Here is a 25673-nt window from a genome sequence, read left to right as displayed (position 1 = left end):
GTCTTTAGTATGTATTTGAAACATGAGAGAAGCAACTATCTAACAATGTAACCTCAATTCAACCATCTTCACTAAAAGAATTATTATTTATCAAGATGTCCACATTGTGATCCACCATATTAAAAATCAACTATATATCAGTGTTAAGTCTGCAATTTTGACAATTATACTGTAGCTGTGTAAAATAATTCCCTGATTTTAAGAATTACACACTGAAGTTTTGGTATAAAAGGGTGTCATGTCTGCAACTTACTCAAATGGTCAGGGATATGGATATAATACACATACATACATGTATACAGACAGACACAAAGAGGGAAAGGGATAAGGCCAATGTGATAAAACGTTAACATTAGGAAAATCTGGGTTGGGGGGATACCTAAGAATTTTAGGAAATATTCTTATAACTTCTAAAGTCTGAAATCATGTTAAAAAAAGAAAAATCCCCAACTATATTCCAGAGTAGCTATCCTTAGAGGTAAGTGGCTAGAGTGCCTACTGAATTCTTTCCCAGAAATGCTGACATTGCTTACGTCTGATGGGAAAGTACATGACAACATAGCTGTAGTTGGTAATCAACAGTAGGGTCAGAACTCATGCTTCTCCAGGTTTGCAGTGAAGTCAAAACTTACCTGTAGGTACACTTCAGAGATTACTCACAGACTTTCGCTTGTCATCTCTTGGTCCTTACTTCCTCCAACACCAATATGAACTTATTTTTCATTGCATTAATTACTGCAATGGCTATTCTAGGAAGGATGATGACCAAGACCTTAAGATACGATTTTAATCTTCTAGAAATAGGTTTATTGGCTGGGCGTGGTGGCTCACGCCTGTAATCCCAAAACTTTGGGAGGCCGAGGCAGACAGATCACGAGGTCAAGAGATTGAGACCATCCTGGCCAAAATGGTGAAACTCCATCTCTACTAAAAATACAAAAACTAGTTTGGCGTGGTAGGATGCGCTTGTAGTCCCAGCTACTTGGGAGGCTGAGGCAGAAGCATCACTTGAACCTGGGAGGTGGAGGTTGCAGTAAGCCGAGGTCATGCCACTACACTCCAGCCTGGCGACTGGCGACAGAGTGAGACTCCGTCTCAAAAAAAAAAGAAAAAAAGAAATAGGTTTATCAACAGGATGCCAAGGAAAAAGTGGAGCTTAATCTTGTCAGTTACAGGAATTATCAGTTAATGCCAAGCTGGAAAACAATTCTGCTACAGCTAACACCTCTCATTCAAAATGGTACTACATGAGTTCTCTCCCTGCATACAGCTTTCTTTTAAAAGCCATCTGCATATTTGGACATATAATTCAAGCTGTAATGTAATAACATTATCTTTGAAGAGAGTTCCTCTAGAAAAAAAGCAGCAGCAACCAGTACATTTTTCAAGTAAATACATATATACCTTGGGACCCATATTCAAGGTAAAAATTTTAAAGATTGTCTGCTATAGTCTTTTTCTTTACCCCTTGCTAAAGTAACAGAAAAATTAACACAATCTGAGTTAAATGCCCTATTTTCTTGCTTATATATGTATACAGTTTTAGTAAGTTTTGAAAGGGTGGATGGGTGTGGGAAATGCATAGCATGTAACTAATTCCCCTGTCCTATTGAGCTAACAGAGGTGTCGTTTATTTAAAATTCTGAGTTGTGGTTCTGCTATTTGGTAATGGCTTTCTGAAACTCTGTGTGTGGATATTGGTAATGAAACAGAGAACTCAGAATGATGGGGCACATAAGGCCAAGTAAGCTTTTATGGCAGAGTATGTGTATGCACTAGAAATAATTATACATAAAGAGTGGGAGGCCAGTTAACTGAATCCACAGAGGCACTTGGCTGTTCAGATAACTAATCACAATATTAAGCCCTCCATGACAGAAATACCTCCAAGGTTAAACTGCCTGATTTTTAATCATAAACCAGTGGATTTATTGGCTAAAGTATCTCCTCATGTTGTTGGTTTGGATGCAACAGCCAGTCTTTCTTACCCAGATTTTAATCACAAGAAACTATTAACTCTCTGTGGCCTCTAAATTGTGATGTACCCTAGAAAGGAGTTCTCAGTTATAAGTATAAAAGCTTAGAGACCTCAGGAAATAGAAGTATTTATGTTTTTAAAAGGCAAGCTTGTGAAATCTGCAAGAATTACTTTCCACCCATACAGAAATATTTAACTTCCAAGGCCTAGATCAGGAGTTTGAAACTAGCCCGAGCAACCCCATCTCTATCAAAACCAAAACCACAAACAAAAACCATATATATGTATATATGTATGTATTAAAGTAGCAGTTTCCAAGAACCAATTAACAATGTTAAGTGAGAACTTACTTTAACTGTGCTTAAGATAGGCAATACTGGCCTGGGCGGGTGGCTCATGCCTGTAATCCTAGCACTTTGGGAGGCCAAGGCGGGCGGATCATGAGGTCAGGAAATCGAGACCATCCTGGCTAACACAGTGAAACCCCCGTCTCTACTAAAAATAAAAAAAAAAATTAGCCGGGCATTGTGGCACGCACCTGTAATCCCAGCTACTCGGGAGGTTGAGGCAGGAGAATCACTTGAACCTGGGAGGCAGAGGTTGCAGTGAGCCGAGATCATGCCACTGCACTCCAGCCTGGGCAACACAGCGAGACTGCGTCTCAAAAAAAAAAAAAAAAAAGATGGGCAATACTGTTTTCATTTGCTTAGAATATTCATTTACAAGTTAAACTTCTGGCCATGCCTGTAATCCCACAACTCTGGGAGGCTGAGGCCAGTGGATCACCTGAGGTCAGGAGTTCGAGACCAGCCTGGCCAACATGGTGAAACCCTGTCTCTACTAAAAATACATGGTGGCATGCACCTGTAGTCTCAGCTACTCCAGAGGCTAAGGCAGGAGAATTGCTTGAACCCAAGAGGTGGGGGTTGCAGTGAGACAACTACATGCTTATAGTCCTAAGCTACTTGGGAGGCTGAGGTGGGAGAATTGCTCGAGGCCGAGGTCAAAGTTACAGCGAGCTGTGATGGTACTGCTGTATCCAGCCTGGGCAACAGAGCAAGACCCTATCTCAAAAAGCGGAGTGGGGCCAGGCTAGAAAAAAGCAAAACAACAAAAAAGAAAGTCTGATATTCCCAATTCTAATTCTCAGTTTTCTTAAGGAAGGACAGAGGGGCTTTCTGAGCTTCCTGTCATTCACAGCCCTCACCTGTTCAAACAAGGGCTGCTATGGCTCTCCCTCCTTCCCTATCTCCACTGACTTCTACTTCCTTTCCATATCTGCATTATCCAATCTGACTGGCCTCAGGTGCTTATTACCAGCTTCGGATTCCATCTCTAAGTTCTTTCTCACTTTCCTCTACACTCGAGCCTCAAGTTTCTCTTCAGTCTCATTTCATTCAAGATTGTCAGGTACCATCTGTCTACATCTCTATTATCTACTGAGCATTTACCAGGCATCAGTGCTTTAGATAAATTATCTCACTTCCTTCATAATAACTTTATGGTTGTGTTTTTTTTTTTTTTTTTGAGACAGAGTCTCACTCTGTCACCCAGGCTGGAGTGCAATGGCATGATCCTGGCTCACTGTAACCTCTGCCTCATGGGTTCAAGTGATCCTCCTTCCTTAGCCTCACAAGTAGCTAGAATTACAGACACACACCACCATGCTGGACTAATTTTTGTATTTTTAGTAGAGATAGGGTTTTACCAAGTTGGCCAGGCTGGTCTTGAAACACTGACCGCAAGTGATCTGCCTGCCTCGACCTCCTAAAGTGTTGGGATTACAGGTGTGAGCCACCGTGCCCAGTTGGGTCTATTAGTCATTTTATATTACTTGGTGGTGGTGGGGGCGGGGGGGACCAAGATAGAGAGGTCCAATAACTGTTGTAGTTATGAGGCTAGTAAAAGGGAACAATGGAATGTAAACCCACATAATCCACCTTTACAGCCCACATTCTCAGCCACTACCCTCCACATCCTTCTCTTTAAGATCAGGGGCTTTAACTTGGGTACATTCTCACCCCTCTAGATTTCCTAAGAACCACTTCATTTTCATTGAGGCTACCCTTTCCTTTTGTCTTTCACCAGTGATTAAATCAGAAATCGCAGCCCTGATTTTATCCCAAATAACATTTATTAGTGTCAGAGAAATAACTGAAAACTCCTGTTTTCCTTATTCCTCCCCAGACCCAACTGAAATAAAAGCACAAACATGAAGAACTTTCATAAAAATAATTGTAGGTTTAACATAATCAATGATTAAGAGATTTTAAACACATTTCTAGAAACTGACAGAGAACCAGAGCAGGTTGAGGCTGAAACCTGGTGGCTGCAAGCCACTATATGCAAGGAAAATCCTTACTAGGCTCTGGGCTCAGAAGCAGCAGGAACAGGAAGAAGCAGAAGGAGCAGCAAGGCAGAAAGCAGGGGGATCCACTGAAACTGTATTTACAAGAACTCTACTAGTCCTGTCTCTCAGTGTTGGCAGCCAGTCCACGTTTACCTGGCAAAAATCTAGACAGCTCTTCTTCAAAGCAACTGAATCATCTGTCTAGGCAAAGCTGTTTCTATGGTCCCTTACAGTTGAATTCTCCTCTTGAATTTGAAAGCCTAACAGCAGGTTCTCAACCTCCTTACCAGTAATTCTGCCAGTTAACACCTATACTCACTCCTTCCCACACAGAACCCCCCGTTAAAATTCTGACTTAACAAAGAGACATAGTAGAAAACAGTCCTAGGCTGGGTGTGGTGGCTCACACCTATAATTCTAGCACTTTAGGAGGCAGAGGTGGAAGGATCACTTGAACAAAAGTTCAAGACTAACCTGGACAACAAGCAAGACTCCGTCTCTTAAAAAAAAAAAAATTAAAAATTAACTGGGTGTGCTGCTGTAGGACTGTGGTTCCAGCTACTCAGGAGTCTGAGGTTGGAGGACTGTTTGAGCCCAGGAGATCAAGACTGCAGTGAGCAGTGATCATACCACTGCACTCCAGACTGGGTGAATAGAGTGAGACTCCCAAAAACCAAAACAGTCCTATCTTCCCCACTCACCCAGGGCGTCTTTCTTAAAAGTCAACAGAAAACCAAGCTTTGCCAGGTAAATGAGGAGAATCAGAGTATGAAGAAGACCAAGATAAACAGAAAACCTGGTCTCAAGGTAATCACTGGTAATTCAGAAAACAGAAGGGCACAATGACAAATCTAACCGCTAATGAATATGCTTAGAAGACATTACTATGGAATTATTATATACATAAATAGGTAAAGGACACTATGAAAAAAAAATCTTCAGAGAACAAAAGTGAGCTCAAAATATGACTGTTGAAATAAAAGGGTTACAAAAGAAAGTCAACAGAATCATCCAGAAAACAGGAAATGAAAACTCTGAGAAAAGAATTAGAGAAAGATCATCAAAATTGCACTTCCAACATCTAAATCACAAGCATCCCCCCCCAAAAAAAACAAAGTTGATAGGGGAAAATAAAAGAGTTTCAGCACTGAAGAAGGGTATCAGTCTCCAGATCTAAGGGACGTAGCAAGTATTCAGCATCTTGAATGGAAAACTGAATGGAAAACAGGGATGCCTACTACACACTTCACTACAAATTTTAGAACACTAAGTTTATAAAAACACAACGCTGACTGGGCGCAGTGGCTCACACCTGTAATCCCAGCACTTTGGGAGGTCAAGGCGCATGGATCACAAGGTCAGGAGTTCGAGATCAGCCTGGCCAATATGGTGAAACCCCGCCTCTACTGAAAATACAAAAGTTAGCCAGATGTGGTGGTGGGTGCCTGTAATCCCAGTTACTTGGGAGGCTGAGGCAGGAGAATCACTTAAATTTGGGAGACGGAGGTTGCAGTGAGCCAAGATCACACCACTGCACTCCAGTCTGGGTGACAGAGCAAGACATCATCTGGGGCACGGAAGGCGAGGATGGGGCATGGGGAACAACAACAACAAAAAACCCTAATGAGTTCTAAAAGTGAAAAAATTCCAGGTATATTACTTATAAAAATGATAGTCAATGGCATCTGACTTCTTAGTAGTAACATGGAATACTAGAAGACAAGGATGCAATTACTTTTTTTTTTTTTTTTTTTAAACAGCATCTCAGCTCTGTTGCCCAGGCTGGAGTGCAGTGGTGCAATCATGGCTCACTGTAGCCTCGATCTCCTGGGCTCAGGTGATCCTCATACTTCAGTTTCCCAAGTAGCTGGGACCACAGATGCACACCACTATGCCTCGCTAATTTTCTGTATTGATTGTAGAGACAGGGTCTCACCATGTTGCCCAAGGCTGGTCTCCAACTGCTGGGCTCAAGCAATCCACCCACCTCCGCCTCTCGAAGTGCTGGAATTACAGGTATGAGCCACTGTGCCTGGCTGAAGCAATGACTTTCTTCCAAGAATCGTTACTCAAACTTTCCACCATAATGGAAGCAGAAAAAAATTTTCAGATATGCAAGAATTCTAACACTGCTTCTTTTAGGCACTAACTTGGGGGTGCATTTGGAAAAATGAGGGAATAAAAGCATGAGCGATGAAAGGAAATTCTAGGATGGCACCGTGGGCTTACAGAATCTAGTCCAGCTTGGAGAGGAAAGGTGGGTAGGCTCTAGGAAAAAGGTTTCAGGTGAAAGGTTTAAATACAGAGTTAGGAAGTAAGTGGTGACGTAAAACCAAACATTGTAGAAAAAAAAAGAAAGGCAATTATAAATGCCAGGGGTGGGGGGACCGGTACTAAAGAGCTATAATGCAAATATAAAGCAAACTAAGATGTGGCATAATTTTTGAGCAACTGATGGAATATAATAAAGGATCAATTTGGCTTTGCTATAGGAACATTCTTTTTCCATGGCTCAGAGATTCTTTTGCAATGGCTCACAGATTCTAGCCCTGAAAAGTAAATGAAAGCTTGCTTTCTAAATAGTTCACCATTAACTGTTTTCATTAGACCTATAGAGAAAGAAATATATTCTTAGCATATATCAGGTTGGTGGCCTGACAGGGAATGTTTACAGAGTCATACTAATGTAAATGTCATATATTGGGCTTTCAATTTTTTAGGAACAACCTGTGAACATACATGGAGGATTTGCTTCTGGTTACAGCCTGACTGTAAATACAGGTTGAGTATCCCTAATCTCCAAATCTGAAATCCAAAATCCTATACTTTTTGAGCTCTGGAACATGGTGCTCAAAGGAAATGCTCATTGGAGAATTTCAGATTTGGGATTTTCAGATTTGGGATGACCAACCAGTAAGTATAATGCAAATATTAAAAAATCTGAAACCTGAAACACTTCTGGTCCCAAGCAGTTTGGATAAGGGATACTCATCCTGTAACTAACAACCATGACATATAAAAATTACAAGTGTAGCCAACAGAGAATATGAGGAATAAGTATTTCCAATCAGATGTATTAATATCCTCATTAAGAGACGGTGCTGAAAGTTGATGGATCAAGAAAGAATGAAAATCAGTAATAAAACACCAAACACTGGGATGAGGAACAGTATAAGCTAAATCTTCCTATTTCAGGCCAGTTGACATCTCGAAAAGTAGGACTTTAAGTATTATTTTCCTCTCATAATTACAAGGTAACCTACAGAACAAAGGTACTAAAACTGCCAAGAGAGAAACTTTGTGGAGTAGGATCATATCCAAGTTATTACTTTCTTTTCTAAGCTATTCTGTGATATGGTGTGCTACCATATGTTACTTTTATAAAAATGAAATCTTATTAAAAAACAAAGAGAACACCACTTGTTCTCCTTTGCTTTTTTCTTCTGGATTAAATGGAGTATCCAGGGAAAGTGTTACTTTGGCCCACTATAAATTTAAACTACTTAATGACAGCTTGAGTTAGCTACTACTTGTAGATGCTGTCTTTCCTCCTCAGTCTAAGATAGTTCCTTCTTTATACCCTCAGCTCTCTGCTGCACAGCTCTCTGCTGCTACTTACAGCTTATGGTATTATTTTTTTTTCTTTATTCAGAACATGGTGACCACCTTTTCTAGGAGGAACTCCCTAGTTAATCTTGTCTCAGCTAACCATCTACTCATTTAATGAGAAAATCTCTAACTGCATGTCCTTCTTTATACTCTTAGAGAGAAATAATGCTTCTGGATTTCTGCCTCTATTGAGTCTTGCTTGTACGCCTCTCCATTTCTCCTCTAATCTTTTCTATTTCTCTTCCTGGATCCCTTTTCTTTGTATTTTAGTAGGGGCAAAATATTTCACTATTTTAACCACCTCCACACCAAAAAATGCCTGACCCTGTCTCTCCCTCCAACCACCACTATTTGCTGGTTTTTAATGGTTCAATTAACCCCATAATGAATGATTTCTGCCTGCTGCCTTTATTGCCTTGTTATCAAGGCCCTCTTTAATGATTTCAGGCTTTCATTTCCCACACATTACACAAACTTCTTTCAGGTTTTCCAATGATCTTCTTCTAGCCATAGTCATAGCTTTCCTTAGTCCTCACATTTCCTGACCCCTCTTCTCATGCATCTTTCATGATCCTGTGGGAAGCTTTCTTCTTTCTTTAGCTTCCTTAACTCACTGGCTCCTCTTTCTCTTTCCTGCCCTGAAACACAGTCCTTACCCCCTGGTTCTTCTTCTTTATTCATTTGCACAGCTTTAATCATTGCTTCTAAATTAGCAATTTCCAAAATAGGCTCATATTTATAATTTTCTATAGGACTACACTAATTTAAGTTTAACTCATCAGAAACTGAAAATAGTTTCAATCAAGTTTTCTTCCTACTCCTTCCCTGTCAGTTACATCTTTCTTCCCTCAGTTCTCCAGATTTATACTTTGCAGTCTTCAGCCAACTCTAATCAGCCATCAAATCCTGTCAATTATTCTTTTCAAACATATCTTAATCAGATTTATCTCTTTCTCTATTCCACTGGCCACTACCCACAGAGCATTCTCTGAATAAGTAGGAATTTTTTTTTTGGCAAGTATTACTTTATATGCAAAAGGAAAAACCTATTTACATTAACCCAATGGCAAGGCATTTTATAGACTGAATGACCCTCCTATAACATTAATTCTTAGTTTATGTAGCTTATAATACTGGGATTATCATGTGTCAGGCTTTTTCAAAACTGAGATACACCTAGGCATACCTTAAGGCATCAGAGAAAAACTACAATATCTCTAACAGTAGGAAGTCTCCTGATAGGTTAGTTTTGAGGGTACTACATAAAGATATGTATTTACTTAAAGGCACAAATGACAAACAAATGAAGTATCAGAATGCTGCTAAACTCCTGGATCAAACTGGAAAGCCCTTTCCAGAAGTATTCTTCTGTGGCTCCGTTACAGATTCCTCCTATCTTAAAGGTCTCACTACTGTGATTTAGTGAAGTTAAGCACTCAAAGTTGAACAGAGCTGTAGCTCAGTTTTTCCAAGTACTAGATGCTTATGTGCTACTCAAAAGCATTGCCAAGTCACATTTGAAGTTTTCCATTCACTAGAAAACACAGTCCTACTCCTAGACTTTCCCTTCACATTCTAGTATCCCTTCATCATTTCCCATGACTTTAAAGTAAATTCTAAGCATTCCACGAGGAAGGTAATTCGTGAAAAGAAAAATGTAACAGTAGTATTGTATTTGCTCCTAATGATTTGGCATAATCTATCTTCCTGTTCTTCACTTTTTGAAATAAACATAAGTTACATCTCTTGCTCGCAAAAGCTGGAATTATTGTACTTGTTTCTGTACTTACTCTCTCTCTCTATGGTGTAAGCTCCCAGGGGCAAGATACACATTTATCACTTCTTTTGCATGTTCCTACAGAATCTACTACAGGACTCTGTCACAGCAGTCTTTTAGTAAAGTGCTAGACTGGCTGCCTAACCACAGTGTCTCAGCTGGTCCTATAATCCACATAAGCAACTCCTTCTGAGGGTGTGATCTGTAACTATGATGGCAGACAATACAGTAAGATCACAACTTTAATCGGCCATGATTATGAAGTATTTCTGAAGATCCTTCTCAAGGGCGGTGCCTTGGAAGCAGACACAGCTATGAGGAATAAATGCCAGCCCACCTGCTGGCAGGAGAGGCAATGGGACCATCTCTTCAGATAGATGAGCAAGCAGGAAAACGGAGAATACAACTTTTCTTGGAAGCAAGCAGCAAGATGAGGCAGTAAAACCCATCAGCATACATCATCCTATCATTGCCCAGTGTCATCCCCAGCCTCTATTAGCCCTCGCTGCATCAGCGCAAGTCCCAGACACTTTATCCTGTTTATAATTGCTGATGAGCAGTAATAAGGCCTCCATGCCTCGGCTCCGTCTGTTCCACTTCGGCACCCACCTATTAGGCAATAACTTTTATTTACAGCCTTGCTTGATGTGTTGTTCTATTAGTAGAGCCAGGAACTGAGTAGGGCAAAAAAAAAAAAAAAAAAAAAAAAGGCTCCTTAATGGGCAGTATCATTGCAAGGCTCAGATGATTTATAATGCTGCTTTGTGGCTGTTCTATCCCACTTCTTCTGGTAAGACTGCTTTGGGAAGGCTGCGTTTCTAACATGCTGCCTTCTAACAGGCACACACATGCTACGGAGCAGCACCTGAAAGGCACTCCCCCAGACCTATCCACCTCCACCAAAAAAAAAAAAAAAAAAATCCTGAAGTTTCAAAGGAGCAGAGGAGAATTAAATTCCCGATATGCTTTTTAAATAGTATTGGCTCAGGCATTTTGCCCCAGTGGAGCAACAGAACAGCTAATTAATGAAAGTTCAGGGATCTTTCTCCTTGGTAAGAACGCAAGCTATGATAAAATAAATATTCCAAAAAAAAAAAAAAAACACAGCTGTAACTGCATTTGTGGACTGATGCAAACTGACTTTGTGCAAAGCATGTGAATCACGAAAAGCTCAACAGCAAAGCCTGGACTTCTTACACACACACATCTCCAAAAGAGCAACAAACCACATGACGCTTCTCTTTCCTTTTTATACTACAGTGCATTTTTATTTTTCAAGTGCAAAAATTCCTCTTGATGAGACTGCATCCTGGCTTGATATTCCACTTATTCACTTATATTCAGCCTTTTCTCAAGAGGAGCCCCTGCTTCTCCTGAGTAAAGCCCAAACTAGGCCTCGGAAACAAGTTTTTGACTTTAAGTACAGCAAACTGATACATTATATGTTGTGCTGTAACATAAACATAGGTGGCAATGGGACCTAACTCTCATTTAGGGCTCCAATTACAAAACAGTAAAATTTCCCTCTTCTTATCTGAAATTTATACATTGTGTGAGGTGCCTTTAAACCCACCTAATTTATCTCTATACTGAGTATCAAATCATCTAATTATTAGTATATTTTATCTCACTCCTTCATTCTATTCTTCAACATAAACAACTGAAGCAGACTGATTAAAGTTCTTCCAGGGAAACAAAAAACCCAAGGGAAAGCATTTAGTAGATTATTTCCCTTTCCCAGTCATCCACTGAATGGCCAAAACTCACACACTGTCAGCAAACAGCCACTATGACATGCCATGATAAGTTTTGGTGAGAACTGCTTTCTGTGGCAAAACATGGTCAGATGGCACTTATTGATTAGAGAAATTTTTGCAATCTTGCCAAATATTTGATATTCCTTTTGTCCCCTGCCCCAGGAATCAAATGAACTCCCTCAGGACCCAAGATGATGAGTGCACAAGGTAAAACATTTCTTTAAATACTTTTTCCTTGCCATGACAGATTTACTGTTTTGATCTTTCTTCAATGATTACATTAAACGCTAATAAAAAATGAAAGGTTTATATCTTCCCTAATATTCTCCTGATGGGAACTTGCGTATTACATAAGTAGGTCAAATTTCTAATTTTCTGCCTCAAATGCGGATACTGCAGACCTGAGGGAAGAGCTATACCTGAAGGACCAACAAGAAAGATTTGAAAAGTGAATTACACAGTTGAACTCACACCCGAAGCTACCTCCCTTTAAAACGCCACAGAACACACCTGTAATGCCAGCACTTTGGGAGGACAAGGTGGGCAGATTACTTGAGGTCAGGAGTTCAAGACCAGCCTGGCCAACATGGTGAAACCCCGTCATTACTAAAAATACAAAATTAGCCAGGTGTGGTGGCACGCATCTGTAGTCCCAGCTACTCAGGAGGCTGAGGCAGGAGAACTGCTTGAACCCAGGAGACAGAGATTGCAGTGAGCTGAGATTGCACCACTGCACTCCAGCCTGGGCGACAGACCGAGATTCCCTCACAAAAACGAAAGCAAAAACAAAACTCCACAGAGCAGAGGAAGATGTGAAGTCCTCCTTCGAAAAGCCAACTATAGTGTGTAATATTGAACAATACAGTTTGTAGCCACTGACACAACTCTCTAGGATTAAATGTACTGGCTGAAATGTTTCAATGAATATTGACTCTACCAGCAGATAGAACACACAAGAGTAGGTCTTTCTAAGATTTACGGGGCCACTTCTGATTTAACACCAACACTCTTTAGCTTCTGAATCAATTCTAAAAATCTCATATAAACTTTTCGGTAACCTAACAACAAGGAAACATTTCCCTTTAACTGGCTTCCGAACACCGATGTGAAAGTGTTCAGCACATCAATCTTCTCTTAACTTCCAGATGAAAGGGGTTTTCTTCTCGTCTTTGCAAGAAGAAACAATATCATAAACAGGCCGTACAAAAGAAGTGAGTCAGGGCTGGGTGTGGTGGCTCATGCCTGTCATCCTGCCATCTGGAGGCCAAGGCAGGTGGATCACTTGAGGTCAGGAGTTCAAGACCAGCCTGGCCAACATGGTGAAACCCTGTCTCTACTAAAAATACAAAAATTAGCCGTGTGTGGTGGCAGATGTCTGTAAAACCAGCTACTTGGCGGGGCGGGGTGAGGAAGGAGAATAACTTGAACCCGGGAGACGGAGGTTGCAGTGTGCCAAGATCGCACCACTGCACACCAGCCTGGGTGACAAAGAGAGATTCTGTCTCAAAAAAAAAAAAAAAAGAAGTGAGTCAAGAAAAGGGGAAAACTGTTCTCTTTTTTGGGGGGGAAAAAACAATGAACAATACAAAGCTAATCTAGTTCATGTCACTGTTTATCACACTGAAAGGAAAACAGGTAACCCAAAATAGGGAGGGAGGGATATAAAGTAAAATTGAATTAACATGCTTCTTATAGGGTGGAAAGATGACACTTTCTGGAAAAACTGCTTTGATATTTAACAGGACTGTTCTTAGTCCCATCTGCTTTAACCTCAGACAGTTCTACAGCTCCCCTATGGCCTCACAAATAGTTATTTTATTTGCTGCTCTACTAATTATAATCACATTTTAAACATACACACAGCATGTTTTAACCATCCTTTTTCAAGTCTATCAAAGAGAATATTATCTACGTGTGCTGGATGTTTCTCCCAATGTTTTCTTATAGTAGTTTCATAGTTTGAGGTTTCAGATTTAAGTCTTTAATCCACTTTGATTTTATTTTTGTATGTGGAGAGAGACAGGGGTCTAGTTTCATACTTCTGCACATGAATATCCAGTTTTCCCAGCACCATTTATTGGAGAGACTTTCTTTTCTCCAGTGTACGTTCTTGGCAACTTTGTCAAAAATGAGTTCACTGTGGATTTGTTTCTGGGTTCTCTATTCCATTCCATTGGTCTACGTATCTTTTTATGCCGGTTTGAGGGTGTCTTGGTTAGTATAGCTCTGTAGTATAAACTGAAGTCACGTAATGTGATTCCTCCTGTTTTGTTCTTTTTGCTTATGATAGCTTTGGCTATTCTGGGTCTTTTGTTGTTCCATATAAATGTTAGGATTTTTTTCTATTTCTGTGAAGAATGTCACTGGTATTTGGATAGGGATTGCACTGAATCTGTGCCCACTTTAAACATAAAAACATAATGTCATGAAGATAGCCAGCTAAATATCCAAACACCTTCCAAATAAAATTATCTAAAGGAGATGACTATAACTCCGGTTACAGTATTTTATTAGCTGAAGGTATAACTTGATGGTTAGAAAAGATGAAGGACAAAAGGGAATCTTCTGGTAGTTTGTTGCCAAAGAAAGTGATCTCTTTCCTTCACAAAATACTTGTTCTTGACAGGAATGTTGTGAGAATTAACAAGAGAACATGTGGAAAAATTCTGAGCTCTCTGAAGAAATGTAAACTCTGTCTAGTAATCTGAAGGTGTGATGTGCTTTAACTCACACATTCTAACCAAAAGCAACCTAGGACTTGGCAGTACTTTTCAACCCTTCATTGACTGTGGAGATCCTAGAACTCCACAAAGATGGCAGGGGTGGGGTGGAGTGGGGACAACCACACACCCTTCATCTATCTAATTGCTCTCTGTTTAAATACCAAAATGATCATGATCATGGTGTTACTTTTTTTTTTTTTTTTTAATCTAAAGATTACAGAGTTTAATTGGTAATAATTCTGTCTGGCTAAAAGCCATCATATAAAAAAAGTCTTTCCCATCTATCTCACAAAGACAAACTGATCTTTCATTTGCTACTACAGCTACTTTTTGCAATCTGCGTCATAGACTCACAGTGATGACAAAACAATTTCTTAAAAAGAGTTGTCTCTCTCCTTTTGAGAGCTGTAGACCAACCACGCTACACTGCTGCCCACCTCTAAAATATGACAATACCCTTTACCTGATCAAAACTGTAATTGCTTGAAATACAAATGGTGACTGATTAATCAACCACTGAGGTCTTCACTTACTAAACCATGTAATAATGGGTCTAATGCTAATCCTCAGAGCTAATTTTCAAAGTACTAAGAAGAAAATTATCTGTTTACTGAAGAAGTCACTAACCTTTTTGAACTGCATAGTCCTATCTAAATGGCCATGTTCCTTTAATATGTATATATTTGTGGGTGTATTTGCTGTTTATAAACTGTTTATAAACCACAGGCTGAGAGAGGTTGCTCATGCCTGTAATCCCAGCACTGTGGCAGGTCAAGGCGAGAGGACTGCCTGAGCTCAGGAGTTCGAGACCAGTATGGGCAACATAATAAGACCTTGTCTTTATTAAAAAATAAAAATAAATAAATAAAAATAAATGTATGAACACATACACATATAATAAAGTGAATTTGCAAAACATAAATTAAGGCTGAGATAAAGAGCTTTTGCTATTGTCTCCACACACCTCAGACAGTACATTGTGTGCCCTTTGTCAGAAATGGCTGACTTAAAGAACCACCTTAGTCTAATATCAGTATCCTTTTTCTAACAAACATCATTTATTAAGCTCAAGGCTGCTTTAGGTCCAAACTTGTATGGATAGACTGGCTGGGAGGAGGTAGGTAAGATCTCACTTAACGTCTCACTCTGTGTCTCCGAAGAAATGACACCACTGTAAAGTAATTATTTACTGCCATCTATGCCTGAAGGCCCATGTGGTTTCTGTCTGGGAGACCCCCTCATAATAGAAGCACTGTACAGCACATATCATAGACATGAATCCTAACTTGAAGAACCTAGACATAAAGGCTACAAGGAACATTGCAGCAAAATAAGTAATAATTGGTGGTTCAGAAGAAAAATGATTGAAATCCCCACCACGGGCAACCTGTTGACTGCAGGACACAGAGAAAGATGGAGACAAAGACAGTCAACCTGTGGTTCTCTAAATAAATTCTTTAATTTACCTCTCAAAATCAGGAAGCTCTGTCCTTTTGAATCAGGGCCAATATTTAAGGCTGAGGCAGTCTGGCTAGCCTAAGAGGGCACAGAACAGTCTTCTTGAAAAGAAGTACAGACGGCTTAACTTGATGACCTTTAATGTCCATTGCTGAGAAATCTCAACTTTCCCTCAGGCTTTCTAGGATACGACCTGGACAATGCGTTAATTTCCTTCCAAGTCAGAAATTCTCAATCTTTTTCTAGTTAAGAGAGGTATGTATTCACCTAAATGAAGGCCTACAAAGGTATGACTGAGAGCTCAATGCCTATCATTTCACTAATGGAGATCTAAATATTACCACCTTCAATTGCCAGTATAATACCGACACGTAACAAAGAACATGATCAATATAAAATCAGGTCATAAAACTGAGTACAGCACAGAACGCCAGTACTTCTACTTTACTCTTCCTTCTGCCTAAGATACCCACTGATGTGTTTATCAACACCATCGAAAGGGTGGCTCACTATAAAGACATAATCTTCATTAAGACAATGGAAACTACCAGTAATGGAAGGTCTACTATGTGAGCATACTCTTTTTTTCTTACACCAAACCTGGGAGATTTATCATCCCATTTTACAGATGAAGAACAAAATTTTGAGATGTTGACTTATTTACTTAAAATCACAACTTGTAAGTGGCTAAGCTTAGATCTGAAACCAGATGTGATTCTAGAACTCACATTTTCAAACTACTTGACTGTATGCTATATTTCCAAATATATGTTTCATTTTTTCCATATTTCATTCAACAGTCTGCTTTTCCACAATCTGGTTAGGAGAAGAAACAATCACAAAATATGAAAAGCAGTAGCATGATATAGGGGAAAACAATGCAAGCTTTAGTGTCTTAAAGATCCGTGTCCAAGTCTTGGCTCCATCACTTACTAGCAATATTACCTCAGAAAATATACTTAAGTTTATGAGTGCCCACATTTTTTTTCATCTGTAAAAGAGGAATTATAATAACTATCTTGCAGAACTGTTCTGAAGATTAAATCACCGTGTATATAAAATATAGAGAATAGTACCTGGCAATGTAGTAAGCATATAAAAAATATCATTATTAGTTTTAGATACACAAAATAGTATGGGATCAGAGAGGAGGAAACAGATCTACCTAGGAGACAGACACAAGTAAATGATATTCACCAGAATTTCCTGCTAGTTTCAGCATCTGAGTATATGAGTCTCCTTCCCAAACCTCTCAGGATGACCCAGTGTGTTCAAGGTTCAACTCCTTGACTGTTACCTGAACATAGTGGTAGTGCTTAACAGTAAAACCTTCTCTGAGGGCCAAGATTAGAAGGAAAGACAAAGACTAAAGTACTGTGCATTTGAAGTGCTGGACCTCAAATCAAAGGACTCTGAATGTTTTCAAGCTTCTGGCTGGAGTAGGCAGGTAGTTGGCTCTCTGACTTCCCACTGGTTGAAATCAGGATGGTCTATCTCACTTCAGGCACAGCTCTTTTCTACCTCAAGAAAAACGATAAATCTACTCTACCAAGTAGAGCTTGAGAACTGAGCACAGGAGGGATAAGAGCATGCCAAGACTATCTTATACCCCCTACCCTACCTCAAAGCTGGTCATTTGGAAGAGAAGAGTACAACTGAGTTCCTTATAGAGTTCAGTGCCTGGATGTTACTTTGAAACTATGCAAACATGGGACTGACTGAGGCCTAGCATCAAACTACGAGCATTTAAAGGAGCTGAGGTTTCAGTGTTAAGTTTGTACATGGAAATAGTTTGTGCTATTTCTGCTGGGTTTTTTAAGTTACAAGGATTTTTTAAGTTATGAAAAATACTCTGACTGTGACCTTTAGAAAAACAATATAATTATTTTGACTCTTCCAAATATAATCCTTGAGATATTTTAAATAGCAGACAGCATTATTAGAAAAGGTAAATATCGCTTAAAACAAATTAAGCTATAGGCGAAGGGAACAATGGGCATTCTGACTGCTCTTTAGAGTGACACAAGATTCATGACTTCATGTTTAATAAAAATGCCACAGATGCACAAAGATGTTTTTGGGACTCTGCATTTAAAAAGAGAAATCTCAGTATATCTATGGCTTTAAATCAAATGACAGGAAATAATTTTCCAAAAATACTAGGATACTACAATAGTCAATTTAAAACACTGATTTTCTACATTAAAACTATTAAAATTTCAATCTTGGCCCTCAGATTAGCTACATGCTACAAACTGGGCAATGATGTGCGTTTCTGTTTTATCTTAATAACATTCTTCAGATATTAGAAATTATGTATATTTTGATGTCCACCTTCTTGGATCTAGCTGCCAGCATTTACTCAGTCAATCTGACTCCCCAAAAACATCATTCTGACCTTGACCTCTGCTGACACTCCACTGTCAATACTAAGCACATAATATATCACCTCACAATTGATGGAAGAAATCAGAGACCCTGACAAGCACACCAAGTTAGAACCAGTTGCTAACTTCTGTGAAGAATTCAAATAAGGATGAATTCACATAAGAATGACGTACATACCTGTACCACAGGATCTTTTTGTTGGTGTGATTAATGAGACATGAGCTGTGTCTGTGCATGGCCCACCTAGAAACAGAAAGGCAGGTGCATCAGTCAGGACACATTCTTTACATGTCCATATAGTTGCTTTCCTGAGTAAAGAGAAACTTAAAAAGGAAAAGATCAACCTGCAAATACAATGACAAGTAGTAGTAGGAAAGACGGTGGTGGTGGGTTAATTCTAAGGACCTAATTTTAGTTCAGCAGTTTAGTCTATAGAGATGCATAGTCTTTCTACATTATAACATGCTTTTCATTGAAAAAAAAAAAAAAAAAAAAAAAACAGCCAAGTCTCACATAACGTTAACAAGTTAAAGAATAAAAATTTAATTAGAATTCAGATCTAGGTGAGAGGATATTACCCACAAGTTTGGGAAGATGCGTTCCTCCACAGAACGATGAGCAGGAGTACTCTCTCTTAGGTTAGTATCTCAGCAGTCACTCTATCTTGGAATTTACTGAAAAACTAGCCTTACATAATAAGAAAGGGAAGGCCTTAAGAAACAATAAACTGCTTGTCAGAAGAAATAAGAATCATTTTCACATAGAAAGAGAGCATTGCTGACCAAGGAAGAACATCTAGTTTCATTATAAGAAATATGATAACAAGAGGCCCTTTATGCAATCTTGGTGGGCCCAGAGATCTGATGCATAAGCATAATTCAAGAGTATGCAAGAGATACAGTTGTTGGGTGAGTGAAGGCTTGAAAATCAATAATTTCATTCTGCAAAATCAAGACTTTCAACACATTTTGAGGTTGATACTGATACACACCCCAACACTTCCCACTGACATGCCCTGGGATGGGCAGCAGTGATCATAAAGGAATAGAACACATACGCAACTCTTACACATTTTAAAAAGGGTCCCCAGGTGACTGCGACTAGCAGAAGGAAAACATGGTTACTTGGCAGAGTTGTGTATCTTCTACAAGAATTCATATAAGTTACTCACTGAAAAGGAGGGAACGATGAAGGAGCTCTGAGACCTGTTCCTAGAGTGCATAGTGCCGAGATTCATGGGTTTAAGGACTTGGAGAGCGCACCTAAGAAGTTCACTCTTAGCTTACTCTTTACTATAGCAAGGCCATAATAGCAACAACCCTTAGTTAGTGTAAGAAGACACAGAGGGGAAATTTTGAAACAGGAAAAACCAAGTAAGTGCACTGTTGACTTCAAAGAACACTTAGCAAATACCTACTATGTGTCACCACACAGGTTAGTCCCACAGTCAGGGAGATCATAATCTTTCTTCAAACAAACGAACAAACAAAATGCAAAAACCTCTGTACATAAAGAACAATACATGACAGCAATAAATAGCTAGACGGAATGTGGCCAAGTGCCAAAGAACAAGAAACAGGTAATAAATGCTATATGTAATGAGGAAGGAGAACATTCATCATTGACTTGTATTACTTGGAAATACAAGAATTTGAAAATGAGGCAAGAATAAATTACAGTTTCGAAAGTCAGACCAGAGAGCAGAGTATTTCAACAGAACATTTTTCTACAAATGTCACATTCACCAGAAAAAGTGTAATGAATTAAAATTCCAGAGGTTCAAATGGTAAACTGTGACATGAAAACAGGCAACATGAAGAGACAATGAGAGACATGCAAAGCTAACACAGCCTCAGCATCCTCAAAAACCCTCCTGGGATTGGCTTCCGTAGCTCCATAAAATGCTGTAACTTCTGCTTCCATGTAAGGCTTCTTTGTTTTTGTTAATTGAAGCCTTCTTATTTCTTGAAAAGTATAGGCTTTTTAGAAGACTGAGTTTAAGTCTGACAACTACTCCCTACTTGTTGAGTAATCTCAGCAAGGGTAAGTGATCCTCAGTTTCTTTAACAAAACAAATAAAAAAATGGAAATAGTAAAATTGCCAATAACCGACTTTTGATGAACCATCTGTACAGCAAGGTATCATAAACCATAAAACTTTATATTATGTATTATCACTTCCTCTTCCACTTGATTTTATGTTCCCAAGGATCAAGAATCACACTGTTATCTACTGTTGGGTCACTGCTATGTAGACAGTGAATGCTTAATAATGTTCATCAAGCGACTACTGCAAACTATTTAATCAGAAGAGTAACAGTTTATATATGTGTGTGTGTGTATATAATACCAAGTTCTGTGATACGTGTGTAGAACGTGCAGGTTTGTCACATAGGTATACATGTGCCACGGTGGTTTGCTGCACCCATCAACCCGTCATCTACATTAGGTATTTCTCCTAATGCTATCCTTCCCCTGGACCCCCACCCTCCAACAGGCCCTGGTGTGTGACGTTCCCCTCCCTGTGTCCATGTGTTTTCATTGCTCAACTCCCATTTATGAGTGAGAAAATGCGGTGTTTTTTTTTTCAAGGAACTTTTAAAATTAGAGTGTAACATTTGAGAGAATGCAATATTAGAATGATGTGTATAGAACTTAAATGTACATCCTGAGGGATTTTAACACATACATACTGTGTAATGGCCATAGATCAAAATATCAGAACATTCCCAACATCCAGAAAGTCCTGGGGATCATTTTTAAAAATACAAGTTCCCAAGCCCTGACTCTGGAAATTTTGATGTAATAGATTGGGGTGGACATAGGAGGAAGTTACTGTACTTTTCTAAACTAGCTAAGCACAATGTAAATATTAACAATCCAGTCAGTTCTAATTTCTGATTACCCCAACTCAGTATCTGGCCAAGATCACTGAGTTCCCGTAACACCATGAGCTGCACAGTGCATAAGGGTCAGTAACAGCTTAACTAACAAAATACTTTTTTTAAAAGGACATAAAATAATTCATCCAGTAGAATTATATAAGAAAGGAGAAACTGTCAAATCAAAACCCCCAAAGAAATCTGGCTGAGACTCATGAAGCAACACCCGTATTTACAAATGTTCTAGAAGATTATCATATAAGAGAATCTTTACCTTGTCTTTAGCTTGAGAGTTTATTCTTTTAAAAATTTCTAGTGAATAAATTTCTGTAGGTTTCTGCAAATAACTTTAAGGCTGCCTAGCATATCTCAACATGCATCATCATGAAGGTGTTCTCCAGAGAGCTTGTTAAACTAACAACCCAATCCAATGTATTCACTGCATTAAAGTACAAATGGAACCATAGTTGAACCAAGACAAACTGACAGCAAGAGTAACTGGCAGTAATAATATATCCCAGCTTTGATAATTGGGCAATGTTATAAACAGAGAACTTAGAGTTAAATTTGGTCTGGCAAACTACAACCTATGAAACACTTCAAAACCCAGAACAGGAACATATCAGCACCACACATACATTCTACACTAATTGCACTGTCATCCACACAATTACAGGCAGTTCCAAATCAACTCTGTTAAAATCAATGCAGGAAATTAAGGGCCACTCACAGAAAATGTTTTCAGGTTTCTGCCCACAACAATAAAAATATAACATGGGTAACATTTGGTTACAGGAAACAAAATAGTTTTGAGAGTTGACAGTGAGGGTCAAAGTTCCTTTCTGGACTTTCTAATGCCTGAGAGTGTGGCTGGCGTATGTCCCCATAAATCACTGTAAACTTGGCTCCCATTTTTCTACCTTTCTTCTTCTTTCCAAACAACAGGGTAGACAGAGGTAGTAACTAAAGAAACAGATGAGAAAGCCTCTTCATGATTGTGTGTTCTATAGATGAATGTAGTGTGTATGTGTGTGTGTTGACTAGGACTGAGGTTGGGACAATAAATGTATTTCTAAGCACAGAACAATTCAAACCATTATCTTCTAGCCTGTATCAGTGGCAATTGAGTTTGGGTTTATTAATGTCTAAAAAAATTACAAAGTTCTTTGCTTAATACGACAGGTTCTTGGGATTCTGAGCCAGATGATATCAAGATTAACCAACCTGAAATAACTTTTAGCCAATCATCATGAATGCTTTTTGCTTTCTTTTGCTAAAGCAAATTAAATAACTGAATTTTTTCATGTTTCTTCATTATCCAGAGATATTTATTAACAGACTAACATTTTGCATTTGATATTACATTCAGAGGACTTTTTCCTTAAAAAACATCAAGTTTCAACAATTTAATGTTTGGAGTTTGTGAGTGAATAAAGCCTCTGGTAACTGTGGTTTGTGACTAGAGAAGAGTGAATATTCTACTGCTTCTTCTAGGGATGTTTCTATTCTTATATTAAAGGTGTCATACATAATGTAGCACTGTGGATCACATTTGCAATTCCACATGAAAGCCATGAAACTATATTCTTCAGCTGTATTCCCAACAAGTAAAAATTGTTACAGCATTTGCAATATGGTAGTAGATTTTCCCAGGGAAACAGTATTATTGACTGCAGCCCTATAAAGTTGAAGACATGGGTCAAATCTGCATACTCACTTCACTGTAACCTGCAAAAACAGGAGTAGATGAAGATACCCCATTAACTATCAACACACACATTTCAAAATGAAGTACCAGAATTATTATATTTTTTCCAGTCTCCTATAGAGTTACTGAGCATGCCAAAAAACTCAGGTCTACCTACTTATGTAGTGGTTAATCCCATCGGCTACTTGAAGACTGCAACTCGAGGAGGAAGTCAAGAATGGTGGTTTGGAGGATAGCTGCATTCAGCTTTTCATGCACTCAAACCCCAAACTCCACAGCTGAGTAAATACAGAAAAATAACATTTCTTCTTAACCTTGAAATAGAGATCAACAATCTACTCTGAAAAGTTTTGTTAAACTAGCTGTGATGACTGGTTATTTTTGGCTTCTGGTTTCACTAGCCCTCACTGGCTGCAGTCAAATCATGTGCTAAAAATCTTCAATACAGATAATAGCACATCAATTAGAAAAAATAGACTATCAAGGAGTTGGTCAGCCAAAAATTGCCAGAAGTGCAATAATCAAATATTCTACTATCAGTCCTTTCACAGTAACTGCAAAACATTAATACACAAAAATAGCCATTCCTTTTGTAGATTTGTAACACTTCAATTTTCTTAATTAACATGACATTTACATAAAAGTATCTATTTATCAACTAAAGGCACTGTGGGCTAATTAAAAATGTACCATCCTTTTTTAACCAGCTTGTCAATTCCACTCTATCATAATCTGTACACTGTTTTCCTTTGCAGCATGTTACTCTTCCAGGCTCACAGTTCTAAAGGTAATTTTGGACAACAAATTAAAGAGCTGCAATTCTCTCCTCTCTGTAGAGATTCAGAATATCTTTTCTTTTCCTCCTAAGCCTCCCTGGGCAGAGAGAGATTCAGGATATCTTATTAAGAATTTCTTGAAGAGGCTTCTTCTTAAAAAAATAAAAAAGGACAAAATAAACCTCAACAAATCTATGCAATGGAGATAGTGAAATAAACTACACTGTTTCCTGATGTGTCCATGTTTAGAATGTAAAATTATCTTCAAAAAATTCATATAATATATATTTCTTGCGCAGTAAAATATTCCTTCTTTAGCCTTCAATATAAACACAGAGATTTAAAATAGCAAAGAATTGACAGTATTTAATGAGTATCCAGTACATAGCAGAATGCACAAGAAAAGTCATCTCTTCAGAAAACCCTAATCTCCAACCTCACCCTAAACCTGGAGTTCCTGAATTGTTTTAATCAGAAAGGACACACCTATCTGTCGATATAATTGAGTTTGAAAAGCACCATTGATTAAAAACAAGGATACATAAAGATATAGTGAATTGTAATCCAAGTTTACAGAAATTCTTCAACACAGATAATAGCCCTCTTATTTCTCCAAATGAAACTTCCAAATTAAACCATTTACAAAGCTTTTTACGGAATCTAAGTGTTAATCTCCCAGAGTTAGAAGTTCTAATCCTAACTCAGTACATGATCTTTCACACTATTTAGATCCAAATTAGTAATTTCTGAGAAGGGAATTTTCAAAGTGGGTCAGAAGTTGCAATTGGTAGCTTATCTATTTTGTTAATAAGGGCTTCTTTCTCAACAAAATCTTATTACCACTCCACCTTAACTCCCCTAAACAATTACAGGCATACCTCGGAGATATTATGGGTTTGGTTCCAGACCACCGCAATAAAGTAAATATAGCAATAAAGTTCGAGTTGCACAAATTTTTTGGCTTCTTAATGCATATATGTTATGTTTATACTATGTTGTAGACTCTATTAAGTGTGCAACAGCATGATGTCTAAACATGTACATACCTTAATTTAAAAAAAACTCTATTTCTAAAAAGAAATGCTAAGGATCATCTGAGTCTTCAGTGATTCATACTCTTCTTGCTAGTGAAGGATCTTACTTCAATGTTGATGGCTGCTAACTGATCAGGTAGGTGGTGGTAGCTGCTGAAAAATGGGGTGGCTGCAGCAATTTCTTAAAAAAAGAAAACGAGGCCAGGCGCAGTGGCTCACATCTGTAATCCCAGCACTTTGGGAGGCCGAGGGAGGCGGATCACAAGGTCAAGAGATTGAGGATCATCCTGGCTAACACCGTGAAACCCCGCAATTTCTTAAAAAAAGAAAACGAGGCCAGGTGCAGTGGCTCACATCTGTAATCCCAGCACTTTGGGAGGCCGAGGGAGGCGGATCGATTGCAACAATTCAGTCAACTCATCAGGCTCCACTTTTAATTCTACTCCTCTTGTGATTTCCACCACATCTGCAATTATTTTCTCTGCCCAAGTCTTGAACCCCTCAAAATCATCCATGAGGGTTAGAATCAACTTCTTCCAAACTTCTGTTAATGTTGGTATTTTGACCTTTTCCCATGAATCACAAATGGTCTTCGTGGCATCTAGAATGGTGAGTCCTTTCCAGATGATCTTCCATTTAACTTCGGCAGATCCATGAGAGGAATCAGCATCTATGGCAGCTATAGCCTTGTAAAATGTATTTCTCAGATAATTATGACTTAAAAGTCAAAATTACTCCTTAATCCATGGGCTACAGAATCAATGCTGTGTTACCAGGCATAGAAACATAAATTTCCTTGTACCTCTCTATCAGAGCTCTTGGGTGACAAGATGTATTGTCAATGACCAGTAGTATTTTGAAAGGAGTATTTTTTTTTCTCAGCAGGTCTATACAGTAGGCTTAAAACATTCAGTGAATGATGCTATAAACAGATGTGTAGTCATCCAGGCTTTGTTGTTCCATTTACAAAACACAGGCAGAGTGGATGCAGCAGAATTCTTAACGGCCCTAGGATTTTCAGAAGGGTAAATAAGCACTGGCTTCCACTTAAAATCACTAGCTACATTAGCTCCTAAAAGAGGGTCATACTGTCCTTTGAAGCCAGGGACTGACTTTTCCTCCTGTAAGTCCTGGATGGCATCTTCTTCCAATAGAAGGTTATTTCGGCTATTTCGAAAATCTGCTGTTTAGTGTAGTCACTTTCATCAGCGATATTAGCTAGGTATTTTTGGC

At 38.8% G+C, this 25673-nt stretch overlaps 1 protein-coding gene across 4 annotated transcripts in view; it reads right to left on the bottom strand.

Moving 5' to 3' along the window:
• ZFAND3 (zinc finger AN1-type containing 3) overlaps window positions 1-25673 on the bottom strand; it is a 328986-nt gene that overhangs the window by 52429 nt on the left and 250884 nt on the right. For 2 of the 4 annotated variants that reach the window (XM_030928148.1, XM_030928149.1), the window contains one exon: window positions 18218-18283. The exons of the other annotated variants lie outside the window; for them this stretch is intronic. In XM_030928148.1, coding sequence (XP_030784008.1) covers window positions 18218-18283 — 66 coding nt within the window. The remainder of the gene's footprint in view (window positions 1-18217; window positions 18284-25673) is intronic. 4 annotated transcript variants of the gene reach the window in all.

This window comes from Rhinopithecus roxellana, chromosome 4, assembly GCF_007565055.1.
Source record: "Rhinopithecus roxellana isolate Shanxi Qingling chromosome 4, ASM756505v1, whole genome shotgun sequence".
Taxonomy (NCBI): domain Eukaryota; kingdom Metazoa; phylum Chordata; class Mammalia; order Primates; family Cercopithecidae; genus Rhinopithecus; species Rhinopithecus roxellana.
Note: the sequence above shows the minus strand (reverse complement) of the source record. Positions and strands in the feature narration are given on the sequence as shown.